The 27,604-nt window shown below is 50.4% G+C and overlaps 1 protein-coding gene across 2 annotated transcripts; it reads left to right on the top strand.

Moving 5' to 3' along the window:
• LOC134339552 (histone H3.3A) lies at positions 1-26,788 on the top strand. 2 transcript variants are annotated; one of them, XM_063036175.1, is made up of 4 exons: positions 1-133; positions 17,506-17,663; positions 22,995-23,148; positions 25,673-26,788. In XM_063036175.1, the coding sequence occupies exons 2-4, from the start codon at positions 17,536-17,538 to the stop codon at positions 25,799-25,801; spliced, it is 411 nt and encodes a 136-aa protein (XP_062892245.1). In that variant the 5' UTR covers positions 1-133; positions 17,506-17,535; the 3' UTR covers positions 25,802-26,788. The 2 variants fall into 2 exon arrangements, with proteins under 2 accessions (XP_062892245.1, XP_062892246.1); XM_063036176.1 differs by having other exon boundaries at positions 60-133; positions 17,510-17,663.
• The last annotated feature ends 816 nt before the right edge of the window (positions 26,789-27,604 follow it).

Genomic DNA, 27,604 nt, shown 5'->3' with positions numbered 1-27,604 from the left:
CGCCCACCCGGCGGGGGCGCCGATTGGTCCGGCCGTGTAGCGAGTGGGTCGCTGGGAGACGGCAGAACGTTGCCATTGTGTATGTAGCGATTGAGGGGGAAACTGTGACAAGGGAGATCCAGCGGCGAGGGAGGTGAGTGTCGACCCTCCAAATCGATTTTAATCCCCCCCTCCCCTCACATTTCACCGTGAACGTCCGGGGAGGGGGGGGTGGCCTTTTTGTGAGAGTTGAGCCTCTGGGTTTTTATCACCTTGCGGGAAATGTTTTTTTTATTATTGCGCTGTGTGGAAGATTACATTGAACGCTTCTTGTTTCTACGCGTGGCCAAATGGAATCAAAAAAATAATTCGTTACATTTCGTTAAATAGTGTCGAGTCGAACTGATACATTTTGTTTCTCCCTCCCCCCCTTCTTTCCTGTTTATCGAGCGTGGCTCTTGAACCTACTGGGAGCTTGGTAGTTGTTTAAACGCACGTTACTGTCTCGGTGCTTTGGTGTCTGAGCTGTGGAGGGGTTTAGATTCGATCACCATTTTGTCCTTTTGTGTGTGTGTGTGTGTGTGAGAGAGAGAGAGAGTCTGTCACATAATCCTCCAGAAAACGTGAGAGAACAGGGGGGAGAAAATTTGTCCTGGAAGACGGGGTCTGCCTCTGTCTGTGCGTCCTGACTTCGCGCTTTTTGGTCCCCCCCAAGTACTTTTATTTTTTTTAAAAAAGACAAGCCTTACCTCTTCCTCCTTCCTTGTCGGTTTTGAACGCCAGAATTTGGAACCGCTTTTAAAATAATAGAAACCAACGACTTCGTCCGGAGGAGAGATCGGAGTCCATGTTTGTGTTTGTGTTTTTGTTTTGCGCTCCCTCGGCTTTTAAAGAATAAAAGGCTGAAGACGCTTTTATATCGGCGCGGGATTAGATTAGATTCACTCCAGAAAGGTTTGCCTGTTGTTTGTGTGCGTTTTGTGGAAAAGAATATTAATTATCGGGTGTTTTAAGACGCGGTGTATCTGAGTGCATTTTTTCCGCGCCTTATTGAAGTTTGTCTGCTGTCGCGGTTTACACCAATGTATTTTCTTGCGGGGTGCTTTTCTTACGGGGAGGGGGGAGTTTTTAAAATTCTTGTTTTTGTATTTATTGCTGTTTTGCTGATCGCTTATCCTCCCCCACGTGGTGCGTGCAAACGGCGCGTGTTTTTTTTAAAAAAAGTAAACTTCAACTTCACCTGAACGGGAAAAGGGGGGGGGCTCAAATTTTATTCCTGTTGGTGGGGAGGGGGGCAAACCCGTTTTGGGGGTGGGGGGTGTTGACTCGTGGCGTTCGTGGGCTTTTTCAGAGCATGACTTCCGAAGGAAGATGCATTCGCTAGTTCCTGCTCAAATACTCAGCTATCGATTTTTAATGCTAATATTTTAAACTTTCTACCGCGTTTGTCGCTCGTGTTATCTCTTTTTTTTAAAAAAAAACTTCCCCGATTTCGTTGCGAGATAGTTTGAGGAAGTGGGTCGTTTTGGGCGACCCCGTCCCAGGTGGGGTGGGGGAGATGGAACTATTGAGGGGGGCTGAACGTCGGGATGCAGATTCTCTGAGCGGGAAACCCTTGTTCTCAAGTTTTCCTGCCTGTCCCTGTTGCCTCTCAGAATCACTGGCACATGCCGTGCAAATAGTTGCCTTTTTCTGGCGGCAATTATGTTGCAATGCATCAGTTTTAAAACTGCAAGTTGCGATAAGACCGTAAGAGATTGGGGCAGAATTAGGCCATTCAGCCCATCGAGCCTGCTCCTGCGTGGCGGATCCCAGACCCCACGCAACCCCGTACACCTGCTTTCTCGCCGTATTCTTTGACGCCCTGACCGATCAGGAAACTTACCAACTTCCGCCTTGAACTTGACCTCCACTGCAGTCTGTGATAGGAAATATATTTCTAAAGTAGCGCAAACTGGATTTTTTTTTAACGAGTTCATGGGTTCGATGTCCATTCAGAAATTGGATGGCAGAGGGGACGAAGCTGTTCCCGAATCGTTGAGTGTGTGCCTTCAGGCCCCCGATGGTAGCAATGAGAAGAGGGTGGTGGGGAGGGGGTCCTTGATATTGGATACCTCCTTTTGACGATGTCCTGGACTGTGGGGGTGGGGGTGGCTGGTGCCCAGGATGAGTTTTCAACCCCCCTTCCGCCTTTTCCTATCTCCCCCCCCCCCAATACCAGGGTACAATTGAGAGTGTCCTTGATGACATTCTGAATCTACTGGAACTCCTATTGAAATATGGCCGCTGTCCTGCCTCCTTTGTAATTGCCCGGTGGAGATCCTCAGAGATGTTGGCACCCAGGAACTGGAATCTGCTGACCACCCCCGCTGATAAGGACTGGTGTGCGCTTCCTCCGCCGGCCCCGAAGCCCGCGGTCGGTCCCCCGGTCTTCCTGGCGCCGGGCGCAAGGCTGCTGCACCACTCGACAGGCTGATCCGCCTCGCTCCGGTACGCCCTCCCCGTCACCGGCTTGAGAAGGGGAGCCGGGCCTCTCCTCGGTCCAGTGGGGTGGGAGGTGGGGGAGCGGATTAACCTTGGTCGTGGCAGCTGGGCCATTGAAGGGGCAGGGGTGGGCATTCGGCTTACCCGGGGGGGGCGGGGTTGGCGGTGGCGCGGGCTGTCTAACCGGGAGAGTGGGAGCAGCCTCTCCACATTGTTCCTCTTCACCCTCCCAGGGCAGGGACAGAATAAAGCTACCTCCCCATTATACATAGGGGAGGGGTGGGGATAAAGGTGTAGGCCATTTGGCCCTTCGAGCCTGTTCCACCATTCAAAAATTACCGTAGCTTGATTTATTAATAGTTAATAGGTGAATGGGGTGTCAGGGAGGGGTAGCGCCTCTGGTGGGGGAACATGTCTCATCCTTTTCGAGGCGGTTAGTCCACCTTTGGTCCCCACCTGGCACTCAGCTCTCACCTGTGGCTCCCCGTAGCTGTTTGCATGCGACAGCGGCCACACCCCGGGCAACGGCTTCGACAAGTCGGCTAAACCAGGTGAGGGTAGCCGACGGGTCTCAAACCCTCGGTGAGATAGGGAGTTGTCTATCCCAGCATGTGAAGACAGACTCCGGCAGATTGAGCGGACGAGACTAACGGAAGGTCCAACCGTCAAGAAGGCGGTCTCTGCAAGCGTCGTGGAACGCGTAGAGCAGGACAAGACACAGAAGACGTCCTGGTCATCCACTGCGCCTAGTCCCATCTCCAGCCATCTAGACTCTGTCTTGCCACCGGATCCAGATGGGAATTGGGAAGAGAGAGTGAGGCTGACTCTCCCTCACTTAAATCCAAATCACGCGCCAGTCTCGACACCATCATCATGATTAATGGTCTCAAGGTCCTCATCGACAACAATGGACAAACAACAACAAGCTTAATATCTGTCTGTACCCTATTTTTGCATTCTCCCCACATTTCTTGAGGACTTTGTCTATCTCAAATTTGTCTTCTGTGGTAGTTACCCTTTGAAACCTATCAAATATTGAAAGGATTAGATTGGGGGGGAGTGCAGGGTGGAGATGCGTCTCTACCAAAGGAGGTGTAAGGAGCTCCTTCCCTCTGCCAGCCTGCAGGTCACCCTGGGGCAAGGTGTAGCACTTGCTTAGCCCCCCCCCCCGATCAGGCTCACTTGAAGCTGTGGGAGCAGATGGTGGACGGTCGTACGAGCAGCCGGTGCAGATCACGAGTCCTGGTTATGCGACTACTGACGCCAGGCCAGACAATCTCTGAAGAACATTGATAACGGCTGAGGATCACCCGTCTTGTCTGGGCACACTGCCCAGACGAAGGTAATGGCAAACTCTCTCTCCCCCCCCCCCCCCCCAGTGGAGAATGTTTTTGCCAAGAGCGGTCACGGTCAAGACCTTGATCGCCCGCGTCTTGCGACACAGCACATTAGAACGAAGTGGTGTGGCCGAGGAGAGGAGATCTCCGAGGGTCGAGGACCAGGGGGCACAGCCTCAGAATAAAAGGATGTCTGATGAGGAGGGTAATTTCTCGAGCCAGAGGGTGGAGTTGATTGCCATGGATGGCTGTGGGGGCCAAGTCACCAGGTGTGTGCGTCTGTAGATTGTGGAACTGGGTTGGCGTCGTGGTGAGCGAAGTTATCCACGGTTCTGAGGTCTGCAGGTTGTATTGTTCCTGAACCTGGTGCTGTGGTACCCCCCCCGCCTGACGGTAGTGGCGAGGATTTATTTTATTGCCGTTTGTTCCACGCTAAAGCCCGGTGAGTTCAGAGGACCTAATTTTTCACCTGGGAGATCTCTGAACGCAGAGGTGTGGAGATGGGGGTCCGTCCGTGCTGAATGCTCTTGCCCGCCTACGCTCGTCCCTCGTTCCCCTCCCCCCCCGCGCATTGGAGCAGTATCTCTCTTTGCCTTGCCTGGGTTTGTCCAAGTCCCTCCTGAACACGCAGGAGCAGAATTAGCAGACGGGTTGTTGAGGCCAAATCATATTTAAGATGGAGGTCAAAGTTAGGAAGGCAGGAGAATGAGGCTGAGAGGGAAACTAAATCGTCCCTGATGGAATGGCAGAACAGACCCAATGGGCCGAATGGCCTAATTCTGCCCTCCTCTGGCTTGTGTGCATTCGGCCCATCCAGTCTGTTCTGGCTACTTTATCTTCCCTCTCGACCCCATCCTCCTGCCTTTCTCCCTGCTCCCGATAACCTGTGGGTGCTGGTTGTATCCGATTTCACTTCTGGCAGTGTGTTCCGGTATTTTCTGAAAGTTGTACAAGGCCTTGGTGAGACCACACCTGGAGTATTGTGTGCAGTTTTGGTCCCCTAATCTGAGGAAAGACATCCTTGCCATAGAGGGAGTACAAAGAAGGTTCACCAGATTGATTCCTGGGATGGCAGGACTTTCATATGAAGAAAGACTGGATCGACTAGGCTTATACTCGCTGGAATTTAGAAGATTGAGGGGAGATCTTATTGAAACGTACAAAATTCTAAAGGGGTTGGACAGACTAGATGCAGAAAGATTGTTCCCAATGTTGGGGAAGTCCAGAACAAGGGGTCACAGTTTGATGATAAAGGGGAAGCCTTTTAGGACCGAGATGAGGAAAAACTTCTTCACACAAAGAGTGGTGAATCTGTGGAATTCTCTGCCACAGGAAACAGTTGAGGCCAGTTCACTGGCTATATTTAAGAGGGAGTTAGATATGGCCTTTGTGGCTAAAGGGATGAGGGGGTATGGAGAGAAGGCAGGTACAGGGTTCTGAGTTGGATGATCAGCCATGATCATACTGAATGGCAGTGCAGGCTTGAAGGGCCGAATGGCCTACTCCTGCGCCTATTTTCTACGTTTCTAAAAGAGAAAATCTCTTTCAATATTCCTGTCTCTATGACCCCCCCTTGTTTTTTTTTTGTTACCCCAACCTCAGAGTGGGGGGAGGGGTTTAGAAATTCCCATTCCGACATGTTGGTCCACGGCCTCCTGCTACCACAATGAGGCCATATTCAGGTTGGGGGGGGCAACACCTTATATTCCATCTGGGTAGCCTCCAGCCTGATGGCATGGACGTCGATTCTCAGACTTCCACCCCTCTCCTGCACCATTCCCCCATTCCCATTCTCCCCCACCCTCACCCTGTCTCCTTTCCTGCCCATCACCTTCCTCGGGTGCTCCTCGCCCCTTTTCCCTACCGTCTTCTACACCGTCCTATCAGATTCCCCCCACTTCTCCAGCCCTTTATCTCTTTCACCAATCAACTTCCCAGCTCTTTCCTTCACCCCCACCCCTCGCTCCCCCTCTCCTGGTTCCACCTATCACCTACTATCTTGTACTACTTCCTCCTCTGGCCCCCTCTCCACCCCCCACCTTCTTTCTCTGAACTCTCACCTTTTTCTCTTCCCCCAGTCCCAACGACGAGTCTCGGCCTGAAATGTTGACTGTTAACTCTCTTCCCGTAGATGTTGCCCGACCCGCTGAGTTCCTCCAGTGTTCTGTGTGTGCCGTTGAGGGGGATATTTTGGCTGCTTGGAATCTTCTACCTTCCGCCTATCCCATCCTGGGATGCGCGGACCCCCTCGGATAATGGCAGGGGTCCGCAGCATAAAGAAAAGGGGTTGGGAATCCCTGATCTATCAGGTCACCTTTCCTGCCCTCCAAGGAGGATAAATTCAGACTCTCTGATCTCTCCGCGACCGAAAGTCCTCGAATTTTGGTGACGTCCTTGTATAACAGGCGTTCTACACCTTTTTTTAAAATTCCATGGACCTCTACCATTAACCAGGGGTGGGGGGGGGGGTGCATGGACCCAAAGTTGGGAAAGAGGAAATATGGTTTCTTGGGGTGGGGGCCGGAAAAGGCGCACAAAATTACAGCTGGGGATCGGGGGGAGGCAAGTGTTTGAGTCCCACCGTGGCCATGAGGGTTTAGATTCAGATAATCATGTAAAGCCCCCTGCTTACTGCCCGTTACCCCGCTGGCGTTTGGGGCGGCAATGAAGGTCCTCCATCTTTGGCTTCCTTCATCGTGTCAGTAGTTTCGCTACTGTCAGTCACGCGAGTCCCGGGTGAAAACTCAGGAATACCGTCGCATTCCGATGCAGAAGGATTCTTCGTTGCTGTTTCCGTAACAATTTTGTGTTTGACCCGTCCTGAGCTGAATCCCCCCCCCCCCCACCGAACCTGGAGGACCGGTATGACCATTCTCAGTCTGGCCTCTACCCTTTGACCTGTTTGGCTTGGGTGACCCGACCAAGGGCCAAAGCACAAAGCCCCTGACTCCAGCCAACGCAGCTCTTGCGAGCCTCCAAACCGAACGAGAGGGTCGCCGTCCTCTTGGAGGTGAGCGAGGCTGGATTTGCTTCAAACCTCTCTTGACGTCAGTGCACTGAGCAGCTCTGGTGACCCGGGGGTCGATCCTGGCCTCCGGAGCTGTCCGCGCGGAGTTTTGCAGGCTCCCCTCGCGACCCTGGGTGTCTCCTCCAACGTGAGGGCCACAGAGCGTCGAGGCTGACTTGGGGGCCCCCTCGGCTGGTCGAACCTGCTCCGCCTTTCCGTCTTCAGAGGTGTGCTGAATGAGAGAGAGCTAGGCGCACCAAATTCCTGGGAGCTCACGTCACCTGGTCCCTCAACGCCACCTCCCTGAACAAGAAGTACCTCCACTTCCTGAGGAGATTGAGCAAGCGAGGCTCTCTTTCACCCCATTTCCCCCATCTTAACCAATCTGTACAGGAGCACCATTGAGGGCGTCCTGACAAGTTGCATTTCCATCTGGTCTGGGAGCAGCCGAGCATCGGACCGGAAGTCCCTACAAAGGACTGTGAGAACGGCCAAGAGGATCATAGGGGTCTCCCTACCGTCCATCGGGGACATTAATCAGGAGCACTGCGTACGCAGGGCCCTTAGTGTTATCAAGGATCCCACCCATCCATCCAGCATCCTCTTTGACTTTCTACCATCAGGCAGGTGTGGCACGTGGCCAAGTGGTTAAGGCATTGGACTAGCGGCCTGAAGGTCGTGAGTTCGAGCCCCAGCTGAGGCAGCGTGTTGTGTCCTTGAGCAAGGCACTTAACCACACATTGCTCTGCGACAACACTGGTGCCAAGCTGTGTGGGTCCTAATGCCCTTCCCTTGGACAACATTGGTGTCACGGAGAGGGGAGACTTGCAGCATGGGCAACTGCCAGTCTTCCACACAACCTTGCCCAGGCCTGCGCCCTGGAGAGTGAAGACTTTCCAGGCGCAGGTCCATGGTCTCGCAAGACTAACGGATGCCTTTACTTTATCAGGCAGAAGACTCCGATGCATAAAGATAAGAACAGTCAGGATGGGCAACAGTTTCTTCCCTCAGGCTGTTAGGATTCTGAACTCCCTGCCGCATCACATTTGAAGTGTCACCGGTTGACCTGTTCTGTACCTGAAATGATGTTTAATTTATGCACTTTACTTTGTTAATTTAGGCGTAATTTATCTGTAGGCTTTATCCTTGCCTTCCTAAAGTTGTTGCGTGTACTACTGTGCTTTACACCCTGGTCCGGAGAAACATTGCCCCGTTTGACGGTGTGCATGTATCTAGTAAAAATGACAATAAACTTGGTAGATGAAATGACTGGCGTAGACGGTCCCAAGCAACAGGAAATGGAGGAAGTCGGTGAGACCTTGGGAGAAGAACATGAAATTTGTGTAGACGTGGGCAGATGGAATTTAATGCAGACAAGTGTGAGGTGTTGCACTTTGGTAGGACCAGCCAGGGTAGTTCTTACACAGTGAACGGTCGGGCACTGAGAAGTGTGTGGTAGAACGAAGGGATCTGGGAATACAGGTCCAGAATTCGTTGCAAGTGGTGGCGCAGTGCATGGGGTCGTACAGAAAGCTTTTGGCCTTCATAAATCAATGTACTGAGTGCAGGAGATGGGATGTTATGTTGAAGTTGTATAATTTGGAGTATTGTGTGCAGTTTTATCAACCCACAGGAAAGATGTAAACAAGGTTGAAAGAGTACGGATACCGGGATGTTGCCTGAGTTATAAGGAAAGATTGAACAGGTTAGAACTTTATTCCTTGGGATGTAGAATATTGAGGGGAGATTTGACAGAGGTATACAAAATTATGAGGGGTATAGATAGGGTAAATGCAAGCAGGCTTTTACAACCGAGGTTGGGCGGGACTACAACCAGAGGTCATGGGTTAAGGGTGAAAGGTGAGAAGTTTCGGGGGGAACTACTTCACTCCGAGGGTGGTGAGAGTTTGGAACGAGCTGCCGGCGCAAGTGGTGCGAGCTCGATCTCAAAGGTTTCAAGAGAAGTTTGGATCGGTGCATGGATGGTAGGGTTGTGGCCCCGATGGGAGTAGGCTCAGACTAGACCGGCCAAAAGGCCTGTTTCTACGCTGTAATTCTCCATGGCCCTGACGCTAGTCGATCAAGCTGTGCTCTTCTGTAAAGGAAGCCGATATATCTTTATTGTCTGCTGGATCCGCTTGGTTGTAGTCTCTGCACCTCCATACGGGTGCCACGGTAGTGCAGGTGTTACCACCATCGTCGGTTGCGGGTCCGATTCCCGCCCACCCGTGACGGCTGTTCAGCAGGCTAGCCAAGGCCCACTGTGCGGGCCGGTCGCTGTTTGGGGTTAGATTCCCGCTGCCCCCTCGACGTTCTCCCCATGATGGGGTGCTCCAGCTCCCTCCCACTGTCCGAAGACGTGCAAGTTAGGGTTGGCGAGTTGAGGGCGCGCTGCGTTGGCGTCAGACTGCTTTTTTTTTCCCCCTCCCCACTCTCCAACCATTCCTATCATCTCTTCCTGGGTCCCCTCATCCCTCCCTTTCTCCTATGGTCCACTCTCCTCTCCGATCAGATTCCTTCCTCTCCAGCCCTTGACCTTTCCCACCCACCGGGCTTCACCCATCACCTTCCAGCTTGGCCTCCTTCCCCTCTCCCCATGTTTCCAATCCTGCACCTTCCCCCGTCCTTCTCAGTCCTGTTGAAAGATCTCAGCCCGAAACGCCAGCTGCCTGTTCATTTCCGTAGGTGCTGCCTGGCCTGCTGAGTCCCTCTGGCATTTTGGAATCTGATAGGAGAAAGGGAAGGAGGAGGGGCACCGGGGGGAGGTGATAGGACGGTGAGAAGAGGGGAGAGGCTTGGAATTTTTTTTACCGGAAGGAGAAATCGATGTTCATGCCATCAGGTTGGAGGCTACCCAGACGGAATATAAGGTGTTGCTCCTCCACCCCGAGGGTGGCCTCATCGTGGCACAAGAGGAGGCCACGGACGGACATGTTGGAACAGGAGTTAAAATGCTTTGCCACCGGGAAAGAGAGTGACCGACGTGGAAAGCAAGGTTTTCCATGGGGGGGGCATGCTTGCTTTCTTTTCCACCTAATTAATGATGCCTGATGTGCGTGTGGAGGAGTGGACATCCATTAATTGGGATAGTCGGAGAGAGAGAGAGGGAAGGAGAAGCCGGCCATGACAGGAAATCCGAAATAAAAGAACATTCTGGAAGTACTCCCGATCGGGTGACATCTGTGGATGGGGGCGGGGGGGGCGCGGACTTGAGTTGATGTTCTTGCCGCGTGGTCTTGTACCGGAGCTGGCACTTCCTGTCACAAACAGGAACGGCTGGTTATCTGAAATTATAGATCTGCTCTGCTCTGAACTGAGGCTGTGGCCTTCTGCAACTGCTCTGTGCTTTATGTCTGTGGATTCAATTCAGTTCTGAATGCTGTTGTTTGCTGTTGTCCTGACGAAGGGTCTCGGCCTGAAACGTCCACTGTACCTCTTCCAAGAGACGCTGCCTGGCCTGCTGCGTTCACCAGCCACTTTTATGTGTGTTGTTTGCACAATTTATTTTTGGGCGTTGGTCTTTTAAAAAAAAAAAAAATTGGGTTCTTTCGTGTTTCTTGTTTTGAAGCTGTCTATAATGAGGCGAATCTCAAGGTTGTATAATTTATACACACTTTAATAATGACTGTTCTTTGAACTTTGTATTGAACGCAGGCAGTTCCTGAGAAGCCAATTTCTCCGAATCAGGAGTGTCAGTTTTCTGTAACTGCCCTTATCATGACGCTCTGCAAACAGTTACTGAAACTTCACTGTTATCCGCAATTACTCTCACGGAAATCCTACTACATTATTGCTACTCTCTTGAAAATTTAAAGGTCAAGATGCATTTATTGTCAAAGTGTGTTATCATTCACGCTGCTCTGCCGAGATTCATTTTCATGCGAGCATTCACATTCAAAGTTCGAACTTCGAAATACGTTAATTATCGAGGTATGTATACAACCCTTGCCAGGGACGGTCGCAGTTTCTTAGAAACTGCGCTTTGAAACGTGGCAAAAGGTGTTTGAGTTCACAGGGGGGGCAGGGCAGCCCACAAGTGTGGCCTCCGTGTTCAGCGGAACGAGCCCATTTTCTCCCCTCCACACGTGTGCGCCCATGCACACACAGGTAGGCCATAGGCCTCTGGGTCTCCAGGTTTGTCTGCCGGAATTCCAGTTGACACTCGGGCTCCAACCTTTGGTGTTGACCCCTCGGCTGGCCGACGATGCGATTTCCGCACCCCCCCCCCCCCCCACCCCGGAACGCCACGGGATCCGGCGCCCGTGCAGCATACCCACAATGCCCAGCAGAACAGCACTAGCCACTCTGGGCCTCCAGACCTAGGCCCTGGACTCTCAGGCCCACTCACATCAGGCCCCCACGCGCTCCAGGGCTCGCCGATTACGGAATATTTCGCCGAGATAGATGGAAGTGATAGAGGATGAGCTGTTGGGTGTGGAATGTGAACAGAGCAGTGCCCCTGTCCTCACTGTAGATGAAATGAGAGATTAGAGGGGGATAAAAATGTGGCTGAAAGGCCCTGTCAGCCGTGGCCACATTAATAGGTACAATCCAATTTTTTTGCACTCTTTATTTTATATATTTTTTGTAACTTGTAGTAATTTCTTCCTGTTCTGCACTATGTGGCTGCCACCAAATAAATTTTGAGGTAAATTTTTTTCCCTCCCCCTTCCCTTTTCTTCTATTCCCCACTCTGGCCTTTTAACTCTTCTCACCTGCCTCTGGGTCCCCTCCTTCTTCCCTTTCTCCTATGGTCCACTCTCCCCTCCTATCAGGTTCCTGCCTCCAGCCCTTTACCTTTCCCACCCGCCTGGCTTCACCTATCACCTCTTTCCCACCCCACCTCCCCCTTCACCTTTTTATTTTGGCGTTTCCCCCCCTCCCTTTCCAGAGTCTCAGCCCGAAGCGTCAACTGTTTATTATAATTTCCGCAGATGCTGCCCGACCTGAGCTCCCCCAGCGTTCTGTGTGTGTTGCTCTGGATTTCCGGCGTCTGCAGGCCTCCTGGTTTTTAAATTTCACGGGAGATGACGGCAATATTAAACCTGATTCTGTTCCACGTTGGGGATCTCAGCTCGGTCGGCTCTTTCGACCGCGCGGCCCTCCCGAGGTGTTGCTGCGAGCTTTCGGCTGTAGAGTGAGATGTTGGCTTATTACCGTTTGCCTTGGCCAGGTTAGAGGCCTCTAAGGAGTGTGGGTGTGCTTGGTGATCTCCCCAAGCTCAAACTCACTAAGCCCCCTGTAAAGACTGCCAAAGCTGCTCCTGCCAAGGTCTAACCCATCAAAAGTTCATTTGTGATCAGAGTATGTGTGCAGTATACATCTTGAGATTTGTCTCCTCCACAGACAGCAGCTACGAAACAAAGAAACACCAAGGAATCTGTTCAAAGAAAAACATCACCCACACCCAAATGGGGTGGGAGGGGACAAATTGTTCAAATGGCAAGAACAACAAACCCCTACATCCCACATCCCAGAGTTCTGGGCATGCTCTGGAAGCCTGGCGACGCGCCGCTAATTTGGCTTGACGCAGGCGGCGTGCTTCGCTGTGAGCTTCAATGCACGTGTGCTGAATAAAACTCCCCCCTCGGTGTTGCCCAGGGCCCTGCCTCGTTGTAATCGGCTTCCGAGGTTGCAGCGGGCAGCCTTGACGCCGTTTTGCTCCCCGGCGTGAACGGGCGCCGAGATGGGATGCCTGTCCCCAGGGGCATTGTGCCATCGGGTCTGTCCCCAAGGGAAGGGGAGCTGTTAATTTAATCTCTTTATTTTTTTTTCGTCTGGGGCTTCGAGTCAGGAGAAAAGCTGGCAGACGTCCCTCCTCCCAACCGGTTGAGTATTTGACACAAGGGCACTAATTAGTCGACACATTTTGTTTTTGCCTGTCACCGACTTGTCTCTCGGTTTTGAGGGAGGAGTTTGGACTCAGTGTTCAAGTCTCCATGGGTTAGTAGGCCGCAGGCTACTTAATTAATGAAAATTGCTTGTCTATTAAATGTTGTGGTTTAGGAAGACTTGAGGCTTAACACGAGCAGGTAGAGGATGGTTTGGGGAGGGGTGGTGTTAAAATCTCTGGGGGTTAGTTACTTTCTCCCATGGTTCATTCCAGACGGCATCAGCGGTGCCCTTTTTCGATCTTTATTTTTTTCCAGCACTACTGTGGTATTTAATGGAACATTCTAGAAACAGCAGGTGTTCTCCGTGATGGAACTGAAACCACTGCGTGGCTTGTGGCTTGTGACCAGTGGTCTCGGCTGACTAAGGCCCGGGAGGAGTTTAAGCCGCTCGCTCTGCCTGTGGGCAGCGGCCATCTTGGGCCTCCCGGCGTCGTCGCGTTTCCGTGTCCCGTCACTGCCAGTGATGCGCACAAAATGCTGGAGGAACTCGGCAGGCCGGGCGGCATCTGTGGTGAGGAATAAAGAGGCGACGTTTCGGGCCGAGGCCCTTCCGCCAGGCGCCGCCTGCAGTTTGGTGGAGTCCCGTGGTGCAGGATATCCTATCTCCCAGCAGTTGGGCACAGTTTGTGTGAGACACAACGTCTGTTTAGATTGCTTTATAAAAATAATCAGCTGGTTGCATCACCTAAAAGTGTCTAATTTTAGATGTCCCACAAACCGGTCCTCATTCAGGGATCGGAGGTAGGAAGGGCCAGTAGCTTTAAAAGAGTTCAGCACTGAATCAGGCCATTCGGCCCACAACATTGTGCTGGACCAGCTTTTTAAAAAAAAATAAAAACTACCCAAGCACTAATCCCTCCTGCCTACACCGTGTCCATATCCTTCCTATCCAAACGTCTGTTAAAAGCCTCTAATGCCTTTACCACCACTCCGGGCATCTGCGACTTTGTATTTGCAAGATTCATCATCTTTTGAACGTTGGATGTTTGTCGATCTTTGTTCGCACGGGAGGAGACCAGGGCACCCGGAGGTAGCCCGCAAACTGCTTGCAGGCAGCGGCGGGAATTGAACCCTGGGTCGCCTGTGCCGCAGGGCGTTGGTGCGAGCCGCCGCACTGCCGTGTGGGAGATGTGGAGGGGGCCCGCGAGGTAACTTGACACGGAGGGCGATGAATTCCTGGAGGGAGCTGCCGGGGTTGGGGGAGGTGGTCGAGACCACCTCGGATTTGCACGCCGCTGAGTTTGAATGCTCTCTCCGTGACTGCGTGGGTTTCCTCCCACAATCCAAAGACGTAGGTCCCGTGTTTAGGCCAGGGTTAAGTCGGGGGATTGCTGGTCACGAGAGGGGCCTATTCCGCGCGGTTACTCAATAAATAAATAACAAGATTTAGGAAGGAGGTATAACCACAGCACGGCATGAAGAAGAACACAGGCAGCTGGGCCCAGCGGGGAGGATGCTGTGCACAGCATGGAACAGATAGGCCGAAGGGCCTGTTTCTGTACTATATTTTGTTCTGGCCTTTCCACGGTCTTTCCAACATCGGCCCTCGCCCAGAAGTAAGACACTTTTGCCCGAGAAAGGATAGTGGGTCTTCAGAAAGGGTGCGCCCTATCCTCCCATGGTTGCTAAGCGACCACGTGAGGGCACTGGGTTAACGTGGGGCAAAGGTGCAGGATTAACGGGGGACCCTGAATGGCTACTCTTTTCTGCCGGACACTTTTGGCATGTTATTCGTCCACGACTCCGAGAAATGGAGGGCTACGTGGGAGGGAAGGGTTCTATTGATCTTAGAGTGGGATGAAGGCTCAGCACAAATATTGTAGGCCCGAGGGCCTGTGCTGTAAGGTTCTATGTGACTCGATAATTTCTGGTTTAGATTTTTTTTAACCCTTGCCTAATCACGGGGCAATTTACAACAATTAACCTGCCAGCCGGTACGTCTTTGGTCTGCGGGAGGAAACCCACACGGTCGCGGGGAGAGCATGCAAACTCCTCGTGGACGGGTGGCGGGATTTGAACCCGGGTCGCCGGTACTGTTAAGCACCGCGCCGCCCTGTGGACATCGAAACGGGAGCGTGTAAAATGCGTTAACAACCCACGCACACGGGGACGTGCAGGGGGCAGCCTACAAGTGTTGCGTGAATTTCCAGAATATGTATGTTGGTACTGATTACGAAACGTACAGGTTGTGAAGACATTCCGTGATGCCTCAAAATAGACAGCGTCCATCATTAAGGGCTCCCACCACCCAGGTCATTCCCCCTTCTCATTGTTACCATCAGGAAGGAGATACAGAAGCCTGAAGACACACACTCAACGATTCAGGAACAGCTTCTTCCCCTCTGCCATCCGATTCCTAAATGGACATTGAATCTTTGGACACTACCTCACTTTTTAAATATACAGTATTTCTATTTTGCACACTTTTTAAATAACCTATTCAATATATGTAACTGATTTACTCGTTTATTTATTATGTTTTATTTTATTTATTTTTACTTTTTTTCTCCCTATCTGCTAGATTATGTATTGCATTAAACTGCTGCTGCTAAGTTAACAAATTTCACGTCGCATGCCGGTGATGATAAACCCAATTCTTTTTCTGATTTTTTCTTTTTACAACTATTATACTAGACGCTAGAATACTACAGCACAGTGCAGGCCCTTCGGCCCTCAATATTGTGCTGACCCATATATTCCTTTTTTAAAAAAAAGTACTAAACCCACACTACCCCGTAACCCCCTATTTTTCTTTCATCTATGCGCCTGTCCAAGAGGCTTTTAAATATCCCTAATGCTTTAGCCTCCACCACCATCCCTGGCAAGTCATTCCAGGCACCCACAACCCTCTGTGTAATTAATTAATTAATCAATCAATCAATCAATCAAACTTACTCCCGATGTGTCCCCTAAACTTCCCTCCCTTAAATTTGTGCATATGCCCTCTGGTGTTTGCTACTCGTGCCCTGGGAAACAAGTAAATCTCCTCTGCACCCTCCCCATAGCTTCCACATCCTTCCTATAATGAGGTGACCAGAACTGAACACACTATTTTTTTTTTTTGTAATTTATTTTTTTATTGAAGTTCATCATCAAACAAACGGTCTCGTCAGAGATTTGTTGAGTTTTGCAACATGGCCTCTCTACTCTTGCACTCAATCCCCCTATTAATGAAGCCTAGCATCCCATAGGCCTTCTTAACTATCCTATCAACCTGTGCAGCGACCTTGAGGGATGGATTTGAACCCCAAGGTCCCTCTGTTCATCCACGCTCTTAAGTAACCGACCATTAATCCTGTACTCAGCCTTCTGGTTTGTCCTTCCAAAATGCATCACCTCACTGTACGTTGTACGACCGCCACAAAGCAGCAGATCTAACTGCGTTTGCCGGTGTTATTCACCCTGATTCTGATTTGTGCATATCTTCAGTTGTCAGCTGCTCTGTGCTCACAGGTGAACCCAGACCCACAGTAATCCAGTTGGCCCCTTGCCGCAGCGTTCAAGGGCAATAAATCACAGGCCTGACCGGTGATGTCAAAGTCTTGTACGTGAATTTTTTAAAATTAAAAATCCTCTGAGATCCAACCGCTGTTTAGACAGCAATTTTCTTAAACTGCCTCGATGTGCAAGGCGATGAATTTTACCAATTCAGCAGAACTAATTCTGGAAGGGACTCGCAAGTCTGTGTTTGTTTTTTTTTAAAGCCGACGGTAAGTTTTGCTTCCAGAGGTAGATTGGGGACACTGGAGGTGGGGGGGAAGTTTGCCCTATTTCGAATCGCTGTACCAGACCACGGAGGTCCGCATCGAAGCCAGGTCTCCTTGCCACCGAGCTGCTTGACCGACATGGGGGGACACAAGAACGTCAAACAGTACAGGCCCTTCGGCCCGTGAAGAGATCGAGATAGCTCTCTAAACCGGGCCTGGTTTCTGGCTTCTGTCAGTGGGTGCCTCTGCCTGTGTCTCCTGTTTTCGCAAGGCAGGGGAGTGGAACGAGAGCCTGCTTCAGAATAAGAGTCGGGTTTAATACCCCCGGCACACATCGTGAAATTTGTGGTTTTGTGGCAGAAGCACTGTGTACAGTCAATCATGAAGAAACTTGCCTCCTGTAGCTAATAAAGTCTCCAATTCAAGGTTCAGATGTGGTTTACATTCAGGGATGCTTTTCTGTACACAAACGTGGGATTATTGGAGTTACTGTCGCCTCCCTGTCAGCTTGAACCAGTCTGGCCTTTCACCTCTGACCTCTCTCGTTAAACAGGCATTTTTGCCCTCAGAGCTGCTGCTCGCTGGATTTCTTGTGTGTGTGTGTTTTTTTAAACATAGTTCTCTGTAAACTCTAGAGCAGGGGTTCCCAACCTGGGATCCACGGCCCCCTTGCTGAATGGTAGGGGTCCACGGCGTAGAAACGGTCGAGAACTCCAGAGACCACGGAGGCTGGCAATCCCAGGAGGTCAGCCGCTTCTGAGGTACTCAGACCACCCCATCTGGCACCAGCAATCAGTCCACAGTCAAAGTCACTCAGCACATTTCTTCCCCCTTTCTGACGTTTGGTCTGAAAAACAGCTGAGCCTCTTGACCGTGCCGGCGTGCTTTTATGCATGGAGTTGCTGCCAGGTGATTGGCTGATTAGATATTTGCATTAACGAGCTGGTGTACCTAATAAAGTGGCCACTGAGTGTACATCAAAAGATTGAGAAAGTAGTGTTTTTTTTTAAAAAAGTAGTTTAGATTGGGGTAAGGAGAAGGGTATTGTCTTTGGTGAACTTTTTTGTTAAACTCTGCCCCCTTGCGTTTGTGCCCAGGAAGGTGTGTGGTGGTAGTGAAAGTGGAATATGGCACGTACCAAGCAGACAGCCCGTAAGTCAACAGGTGGCAAAGCCCCACGTAAACAGCTGGCCACCAAAGCAGCCCGCAAAAGTGCACCGTCCACTGGCGGGGTGAAGAAGCCTCACCGCTACAGGTAAGACTCGTGCGGAGTCGGAGACGGGGCAGCGATCGGCTTTAAGCCTCGGGGCATGCCGGGTGCGGTCCCTGGGCAGTGGAAAGGGGCGCCCGCCAGTTCTCCCCCCCGGACTTTCTGGGAAGCTCTTGTTGGGTTCTGATGTTTTAATCCCAGTTTCTTTCAGAAGAGATGCAAAACTTGTTGTTTTACGACTGCTTTGTTAAGCGTCAAGGAAAATTGAAAACTGAATGGTCGTTTATGTTGAGTAAGTGAAGGTGGGAAGAAAGTGATGGTGTCGCCATGTGATCTTTATATATATTTATGTGTGTGTATGTATATATGTGTGTGTATGTGTATATGTGTGTGTATGTGTATATGTGTGTGTATGTGTATATGTGTGTATGTGTGTATATGTGTGTATATATGTGTATGTGTGTGTATATATGTGTATGTGTGTGTATATGTGTATGTGTGTGTATATATGTGTATGTGTGTGTATATATGTGTATCTGTGTGTATATATGTATGTGTGTGTATATATGTGTATGTGTGTGTATATATGTGTATGTGTGTGTGTGTATGTGTGTGTATATATGTGTATGTGTGTGTATATATGTATGTGTGTGTATATATGTATGTATGTGTGTGTATGTATGTGTGTATGTATGTATGTGTGTGTATGTGTATGTATATATGTGTATATATGTATGTGTATATATATATGTGTGTGTATGTATATGTGTGTGTATATATATATATATATATCTATATACACTCTGTAGATTGGAGACATTCCATTCAAATTTGTAGGTAAGACGCAACTAATCAGATATTCCCTGCTCAAAGAATACAGCACCAGAGAAGCCTCTGGAACTTTCCAGAATCGTACCAAGATCTGTTGGCAGGGGGCACACTGAATAACTGCACCTACTGTTCCAAGAAAAATGTTTGTGAACCCTTTGCAATAACCTGATTTTCTGCATTAATTACTCATAAAATGTGGTCTGATCTTCATCTAAGTCACAATCGACGAACACAGTCTGCCTAAACTAATAACACACAAACAATTGTACTTTTCAAGTCTTTGTGGAACAGATTGTTTAATCATTTGCAGTTCAGGCTGGGGAAAAGTGTGTGGCCTCTTGTATTTAATAACTAATAGAACCTCCTTCAGCCGCAATAACCTCCACCAAACGTTTCCTGTAGTTGCCGATCAGACTTGCACAATGGCAAGAAGGAATTTTAGACCAATTCCTCTGCACAAAGCCGTTTCAGTTCATCAGTATTTCTGGGATACCTTGCAAGAACAGCCCTCTTCAGGTTATGCCACAGCATCTCAATTGGGTTCAGGTCTGGACTCTGACTTGGCCATTCCAAAACACAAACTTTCTTCGTTCTGTTGCTGACAACCATTCTGGGGTTGATTTACTCTTGTGTTGGCTTTGTTGCCTCACCCAGCTTCCATAAGCTTCAGGTGACAGACCAATACCTTGACACTCTCCTGCAAAATGTCTTGATACAATTTTGAATCCATTGTTTGTTTTCTCTCTCTGTCTATCTCTCTCTCTCTCTCACTCACACCCACTCTCTCTCACACTCTGTGTCTCACTGTCTCACACTCTTTCTCAGTCTTTCACACTTTCTGTCACACTCTCACACTCTGTGTCTCTCTGTCACACACTTTCTCTCACTGTCTTACACTCTCTCACTTCCTCACTGTCTCACACTCGCTCAGTCTCTCACACTCTCTCTGTCACTCTCTCTCTCTCTCTGTCACCCTGTCACTGTCACTCTCTCTCTCACACTCACACACACACACACACACACACACACACACACACACACACCCCTGCATGTACATACTGTGGCCAACAGAGGACTCACTGAGCAACTCCACCTACATACTGTGACCACTAGGGGACATACTAAACTGTTACATGTATACAAGTAGATAGCAGGTAATTAAAGGTTTCAAAGGTACATTTAACACCAGGGAAATGTATACAATATACATCCTGAAATGCTTTTTCTTCACAACTATCTGCGAAAAACAAGTGCCCCCAAAGAATGATTGACAGTTATATGTTAGAACCCTAAAGTGCCCCCCCCAGCTCCCTCTGCCTCTCGCGTGTAAGCGGCAGCAAGCAACAATCCCCCGCCAGCAAAAAAACATCAGCCCCCGCCGCTGATTACTCAAGTGTGCAGCAAAGCAACAACAAAGACACAGACTTGCAGTTACCCCAAAGACTACTTGTTCACCCGGTGTTGGACATACCCCAGGCTCTCTCTCTCTCCCTAATAAGGGAGAAAGAGGTGCCTCCGTTTCACAGCAAGAGGGGAGACATTACAAACAGCCCGCTGGTGTACAATGTTAAAAGTCCGTGGCGTCGCTTTTCCCGAGCTCTGTGCCCAAAGATCTCAGGCCTCCGGGCACACAGCCTTAGATCTTCCGTCTCCCTCGACACACCGATCTCCTGCCCGGACACCGACCTCCGATCTGCCCGTCTCCAGAGCCCCGGGACCTCAGGCCTCCAAAGGCGAGCTGAGCTCTTAGGCCGAGACCTTTGGCGTGCCGAACAGCGGCTATTCGTCCAACCCTGAGAGCGGGTGCCAGGTCAGTATCTTCATAAGAACCCTGAAAGGGGAAAATACAGGTGTTAAATATGGAAATAGAGCTGTTTCCAAAGTTGCAAGCAAAGGAGACGGCGTTAGGCGCCATTAATCCTCCGAAGCTGCAAAGAAAATTAACAGACATTTTTATCCAAAACACTGCAACCCTTTTTGTAATTGGTGACATCTTAGCAAACTCTTTCCAACTCCTGGTCACTTGGATGGTTAATTATTGTTTGTCCATAATAGTTCATTAAAAATGATATAAGCAGTCAGAATTAGATTTAGCATCACTGCCATATGTCGTAAGATATGTTGTTTTACGACAGCAGTACATTTGTAATAATTTTTAAAAACTGCATTTACTGATCATAATCCCACTAGTTTCAAAGTAAATATGGAAATAGTTAGGTCTAGTCCACAGGTTGAGATTCTAAATTGGGGGAAGGCCACTTTTGATGGCATCAAGAAGGATCTGGCAAGTGTGGCTGTTTTCTGGCAAAGGTGTAATTGGTAAGTGGGAGGCCTTCAAGAGTGAACTTTTGAGGGTACAAAGCTTGTACGTGCCTGTCAGAATAAAAGGTAAAGATAACAGGTTTGGGGGAGCCTTGTTTTTCAAGAAATATGGAGTGAAGAAAGGAGGTGCGTAGCGGGTAGTGTAAACGTAACTTTGCTGGATCACATAACGACAGCACAAAAAGATCGTTACTTATCTTTTCACCCGTTTATTTCTTCGAGCTCAGCCGGCGAGTGAACTCGGACCCGACATCAGGGAGAGACCCTTTCTCATCTCCCCAGCGGTTCTACAAGTTCACAGCCTGATGTCAGAATTGTCAGAAGTTATAAGGCCACCGCTACAAAAGAACAATCAGCTTGATAACCATTCCGGTCAAGTCAATGGATTATTGATACAAAGAACAATCAATTTGTTAGACACTGCAGCCACCTTAATTACAAAGATAAAGAACATCCGTCAAATTTGTGCTTTAATTAAGAAAGGAATGTTCTGTCTAATTTCCATCAGGTACTGCTTTTGTCAAAATCAAAAGGTGTGAAAAGCCCAGAGACATCTCATGTTGATCTGGGCGAACTTTAACCCTTATCTTGGGCGAACTTTAACCCTTATCTTGCTCCAAAGAAGGCAGCTGTGAGAGATTATCCAAACACACTGCAGTCACGGACATAGTCAGTACTTAATCCATTGTTTACAGGGATCTGAGAATCCCCCATTCCCTTAAACTTCATCAGTAGGGGCAGGGAGGAACAGATGAGGAGCTTATATAGAATAAAAAAGTGCAAGAGAATGCTTAAGAAAGAAATCAGGAGAGCTAAAGAGCAGCATGAGGTTGCCCCAGCAGACAAGGTGAAGGAGAACCCTACAGATATGTTCAGAGCAAGAGGATTTCAAAGAACAAAGTTAGTCCTCTTGAAGACCAGAATGTTAATCCATGCGTGGAGCCAAAAGAGATGGGGCAGATCTTTGCATCTGTGTGTACTCTCGAGACTGACGCGGAGTCTGTAGAGGCGAGGCAAAGCACCAGCGAGGTCATGGACCCTGTACAGGTTACAGAGGAGGAGGTGTTTGCCGACTTAAGGCAAATTAGGCTGCATAAATCCCCCAGCACCTGGCTAATAGAATTCGGCCCCGAGAGCTGATAATATTCAAATTCAGAGTTATTTGTCACACGAACATTGAAACGTGCCTAGTTCGTGTTAATGGCCGACAGGCTCGTGGATGTTCTGGGGGCGGCCTGCAGAGTCGCCGCGCGTTCCGGTGCCAACTTGTGCCCTCAGCGTACGGAGGAAAGAAACACAAGCAGCAACAACAACAATAATTTGGGGAAAAAAAAACAAGCACAACGGCAAAACAAATCCACAAGGGATTCTGTGGGTGCTGGAAATCCCGAGCAACACACAGACAAAATGCTGGAGGAACCTAGCAGGTCCGGCTGAGGGGAATAAGCGGTCGGCGTTTTGGGCCGCGGCCCTTCATCGGGGCTGGAAAGGAAGGGGGAAGACGTGGGGGTGGGGGATAAGAGTAGAAACTGGAAGGTAGGTAGATGTGTGGGGGAGGAGGGTGAAATAAGAAGCTGGGAGGCGATAGGTGGAGAAGGTAGAGGGGCTGAAGAAGAAGGAATCTGATAGGAGAGGAGAGTGGACTGTGGGAGAAAGGGGCTAACAAGAAGAGGGTAAAGCAGAGCCAGAGTGGGAAAACTGGGGGAGGGAGGGTAGAAAGTACCAGAAGTTGGAGAAGATGATGCTTGTGCCATCAGGATGGAGGCTACCCAAATGAGGTGTTGCTCCCCCAATTTGAGGTAGGCCTCATCGTGACGGTAAAGGAGGGCATGGTTCCCACCCAGCCACCCACTCGTGCAGACAGGCCTTCAACCCCATGACAGGCTGCCTCCGGGCCTACAGTCCTTGTTTACATTACTTTATGAGGGAGAGTTTGAGAATAACTCATAAGGAGTTATTTTTCTAAAGAGGGGAATCCGCCCCTCTGTACCAAAGCGAAATACGAAGGTCTCACAGAATCGCGGGTATTTTTATTCAGAAATAACAAGGTGATCGGGCTGGTCAGGGTTGGATTCCGAAGGATTTTGTATGTTCTTCCTGTGACTGTGTGTGGGTTTCCTCCGGGTGCTCTGGCTTCCTCCCACATTCCAGAGTGAGTTGTAGGCACGCTGCCCGTACGCTTGCAACATAAACCCCTCTTCATCTTTTCTCGCCCCTTTCCAGGCCAGGCACCGTGGCCTTGCGAGAGATCCGCCGCTACCAGAAATCGACCGAGCTGCTGATCCGCAAGCTGCCCTTCCAGCGCCTGGTGCGCGAAATCGCCCAGGACTTCAAGACGGACCTGCGCTTCCAGAGCGCGGCGATCGGTGCCCTCCAGGTAGGCAATAAAAGCCCTGCGTGGGCGGCCCGTTCTGTCGGCTGAGAGGTTACCTGGGGGGGAAAGTGTGATTCTCGTGTGTCCTCTCGGCCCGGGAGTGGTGGGCAGAGAGACAACTTTCTCTTGCCGCCTCTGATTAAAGGCTGATTTATACTTGTGCGTTAAGTGTATGTCGTAGGTACGGCGTACCCTACGCTGTAGCCTAACGTGCACCTCTCCCAAAATGTAACTACACGTCGCGGCGACACAGACCAAAACAACTGTGATCGGTCCGCTTGGTAGCTTCGCATTTCCTCCTACGCTGCGATAGTTTCCCATTGGGTGACTGAAGGGCAGGGAAGGAACTCTGGCTGCAATGCTTTTCCATAAAGCTTTACAGATCTCAAATTATGGAGGACCCCGTGCTTGACGCCAGTTTGTAGCTAGACTTCCACCTGAAGCTAAAACTGGAATGGTGATTGCCAGTCACTGTGCGTACACTGATGCGAAATAAATGGTTGGAGACGATGAACCAAATCGTCAAATCTACCTGCCGACATCCGAAAATATTTGAAATGCATTTCCTCGTCCATGTCTCTCCGTGGCCGGACGAGCACAGAAAATTCACCCTCCTTCAGTTTCAGTCGGCATTGTTCGAAGTTTGAGTTTCTTCGTGTTGAGTTTCAACACAGTGGCATAGAAACCCCACCGCCAACTAGCATTTTGGCGGTGAATTGCAGAGCGACGCAGACACACCAACGCACAAGTATAAATGCTCACAACGGCGTAGCCCACTTGCGTAGGCTACAGCGTAAGCTAGTACACACGTATAAATCAGCCTTTTAAGTTCAATCTAACCCTTCCGTCCCACACAAATCCCTTTCATCGGTTTGCCTGTCAGAGAGTTTGGGTGATGGGGTACAGATACGTCTCAACCAGAGGAGGTGTGAGATGCTCCTTCCCTCCGCTAGCCTGCAGGTCATCCTTGGGCGAGGTATAGCACCTGCTTAGCCTACCCCCGCCCCCACCGAGCAGGGTCACGAGAAGATATGGCAGCAGGGTGGTGGATGGCCGTACGAGTAGCCGGTGCAGATCACAAGTCCTGGTTATGCGACCGCTGACGCCAGGCCAGACAATCTCTCAGGAGTATTGATAATGGCTGGGGGGGTCACCAGTCTTGTAAAGACACCTCAAAAGAAGGCAATGGCAAACCACTTCTGTAGAAAAATTTGCCAAGAACAATCGTGGTCATGATCACCCACATCGTATGACACGACACATGATGATGATGTCATACGACACGACACATGATGATGATGTCATACGACACAGCACATGATGGTGATGTCATACGACACGGCACATGATGGTGATGTCATACGACATGGCACATAATGGCGATCTCAGAGTCTCTAAATGTCCCTAATGTATCTCCTTAAACCACTATCCCTGGCAGGGTGTTTCAGGCAAATGGACACACCAGTCTTTCCTCCAGTCACCTTAAAATTATGTCCCCTTCTGCTCTGAGCAAAAGTTTCCAGCTGTCCACTCGACCTGTACCTCTTCTCATCTTGTACACCTCTACTGAGTCATCCCTCATCTTCCTTCGCTCGAAAGGGAAAAGCCCTCGCTCGCTCAACCTCTCCTCATAAGACGCGCTCTCCAGTCCAGGCAGCGTCCTGGTGAATCTCCTCTGCGCCCTCTCTAAAGCTCCCACATCCTTCCTGTAATGAGACGACCAGAACTGAACACAGTACTCCCAGGTCCCAAGATTTTCCGCGTCAGAAGCTGTGCAGTCTTTCATAAACGACCTCGGGGGTTGTCCTGCAATTTTTAAAATAATGTGCTCTTCATTTAAGATGTTTTCTCTCAGGGGTGGTCAGTCTTTGAATTCTCTTCATGCGAGGGTGGTTGGAGGTGCGAGTCTTTTGACTAATTTTAAAGCCGTTTCCTGATGCGCAACAAATACAGCGGAGATGTGGGCCCTCTCGCCCACCTCGTCCTGGAGTCGGACCACAACGCAGGTGGGGTTGAGTTGCTCTCTGACCTTGGCGATCCACCTGCGAGCGTGTTGTCACCATGCGAGAAGGGATCGCCTGTGCGCTGTTCACCTCGAACGCTCGGCCTTGTGCCCGCGTTGGCTTGTAAGGGAATTCTCTTGGAGCAGGGTTTTCTGACGCGGGTAAAATTCCAGACGACGCACCGAGTAACCAGTCGGCGACGAGAAACCTCCCCGCCCCCTGCCGCGTCAACGACGACCAGTCAGTTGATTGATAAGTAGATAGCGCATTCGGGGATCAAGTGACCATCGTGCCGACGGTGTGACCAAAACGCTTTCGCAAAACGGATCGCCCCAGGTCGGAGAACAGCCCAACCCAACCATCGTCCGCCCGAGCTGCGCAGTTTCGGAGTCATTTCCGCCAACGTGCGGAGTTGGGCTACGATCGGAAACGCGATGGAGTGGATTTTGTAATCTGCATGTTTGATTTTCATCGCCCTGATCCCTTACTGAATAATCTCTTTATCTCCACCCCCCCCACTACAGGAAGCTAGCGAGGCCTACTTGGTAGGCCTCTTCGAGGACACCAACCTGTGCGCCATTCATGCCAAGCGAGTCACCATCATGCCCAAGGACATCCAGCTGGCCCGTCGTATCCGCGGCGAGCGGGCCTAAGGCGGCTTCCGGGTGGAAGGAGGCCGGGGGGGGGGCACTACCCTGCTCCCTTTGTTCGGTAGTTCTGTCGACTGTTCTAGAATTTTCCTCTGAGGAAACTGTCGCTGTTCTAACTCCTTCCTGGGGGAGGGGTGGGTGGGGCTGGGTCTGAGGCAGAATTATATATATATATTTTTTTTCTTTTTTGTTTCCTTCTTCCTCTCCCTCTCCTTTTCTCTTCTCACTACCCCCCCCCCCCCAAACAGCAGGTGAATTGAGGCTCGGTGCTTCAGTCAAGTGTGGGACTGCCGCGCCCCACCTGTCCCCGGACCGCGCCCGACTCCCACGCTCCCCATGCCGTGCGTGCGTCGCGGGGAGCGGGAGTTCGCCTCCCTTCCTGAGTCAGTCGCTTGAGTTCGGGGGGTGGGGGGGTGCGGGGGAGCATTGCAGATTTCTACCGGTAGGGTGAGTGGTACAGGAGCCCAGCATTGCCACACTCAGGGGTTGGGGGGGCGGAATTCCTTGCCTTTTCCTTGGTTTTGCACCCCCCCCCCGGCGCCAAAATCCCCCGAGGAGCAACAGGTGGATTTACCAAACACGTTGGCTTGCCCATCCAGAACCTGCTGTCCTGCCCTCAGTGTCCAGCTGTGCGTAGACGTCCGTTCATATTTTAAGAGAACATTGCTGGCTGGTGTTAAAACTTTTTTTTAAAAAAATAAAAAAGTCTATCTTCTCATTTTCCTTACCCCCTCGACACCACAAGCAATAGAAATGCTTCCTGATCTCGGCAATAAATTCTACGTCATCCTGCCCCCCCCCCCCCCAACAGTCCCAAAGTCACCCTGGCATGCTACTACAGGCCCTGCATTTGGTAATGGATTTTATATCGCCGTAACGCAAAAAAAAACTATTTTTCCATTGACTTCGTGATAATGGGGTGGGGGAGGTGAGGAAAAACGACAATTACAAAGGGTGCTTAACGTTTACCACCGAGCTTCCCGCTGTTTCCTCGGCCGCAAAGGAAGGTCCACAGTGGATTTGGGATGATATTTGAATTCTTTCTCCTCTTTTTGTGTTAAGTTTTTGCAAAAAAAAAGTTTTGTTCAGCAGCTATTTTGTTTTTCCCCCTTCGGTCTTTTTTTTAATGGGCAGAGACAATTTTTTTTGGGGGAGGGCAGATTCCTTGCAAAAATGTCTGCCTCCTCCAGAATATTTTATCCCCACGGTAGAAGGCGGAAAAAATACATCTCATTCAAAATTGGTGTTTCCAACGTGAAATGGTAGCAAGAAAATGCCTGAACTGTTGTGTGAGGAACCAGCTTCTTATTGCTGAATGAAGTATCGGTTTCAGAATCTAGATTTATCCAAGTGTGTGTGTCTGTGATTTTTTTTTCCCCCCTGCCCCCTGTTTGGTGTGAATGGTTGGCTTTCAAAGACAATTGCCCCTCTTTCTGCCTACAGCGTGCTTGTTACCCCTCGCGAAGGAGGGAACGTGGGTAAGGTGAACTGCTAGCCTCGCCTTCGGGTCTCCTTGGTCTGCCGGCCGGCGAGGGAGCCGGGAGTTTGCGGTGCAGGCGGGCGCGGTCTTACTCGAACCAACCCGGTGCTCACCGGGGGGGGGGGGTCAACGGCCAAGAAATTGGGCAAGGTGTGGGGACGGGTTCGGTCCGTCCCTGTCTCAGGCGGGCACGGTCTTACTCGAACCAACCCAGTGCTCACCGGGGTGGGGGGGTGGGGGTCGACGGCCGGGAAATTGGGCAAGGTGTGGGGACGGGTTCGGTCCATCCCTGTCTCAGGAGGGCGCGAAGGGAGCTTAGCTCTGCC

This window comes from Mobula hypostoma, chromosome 30 (genome assembly GCF_963921235.1).
Source record: "Mobula hypostoma chromosome 30, sMobHyp1.1, whole genome shotgun sequence".
NCBI lineage: Eukaryota > Metazoa > Chordata > Chondrichthyes > Myliobatiformes > Myliobatidae > Mobula > Mobula hypostoma.
Note: the sequence above shows the minus strand (reverse complement) of the source record. Positions and strands in the feature narration are given on the sequence as shown.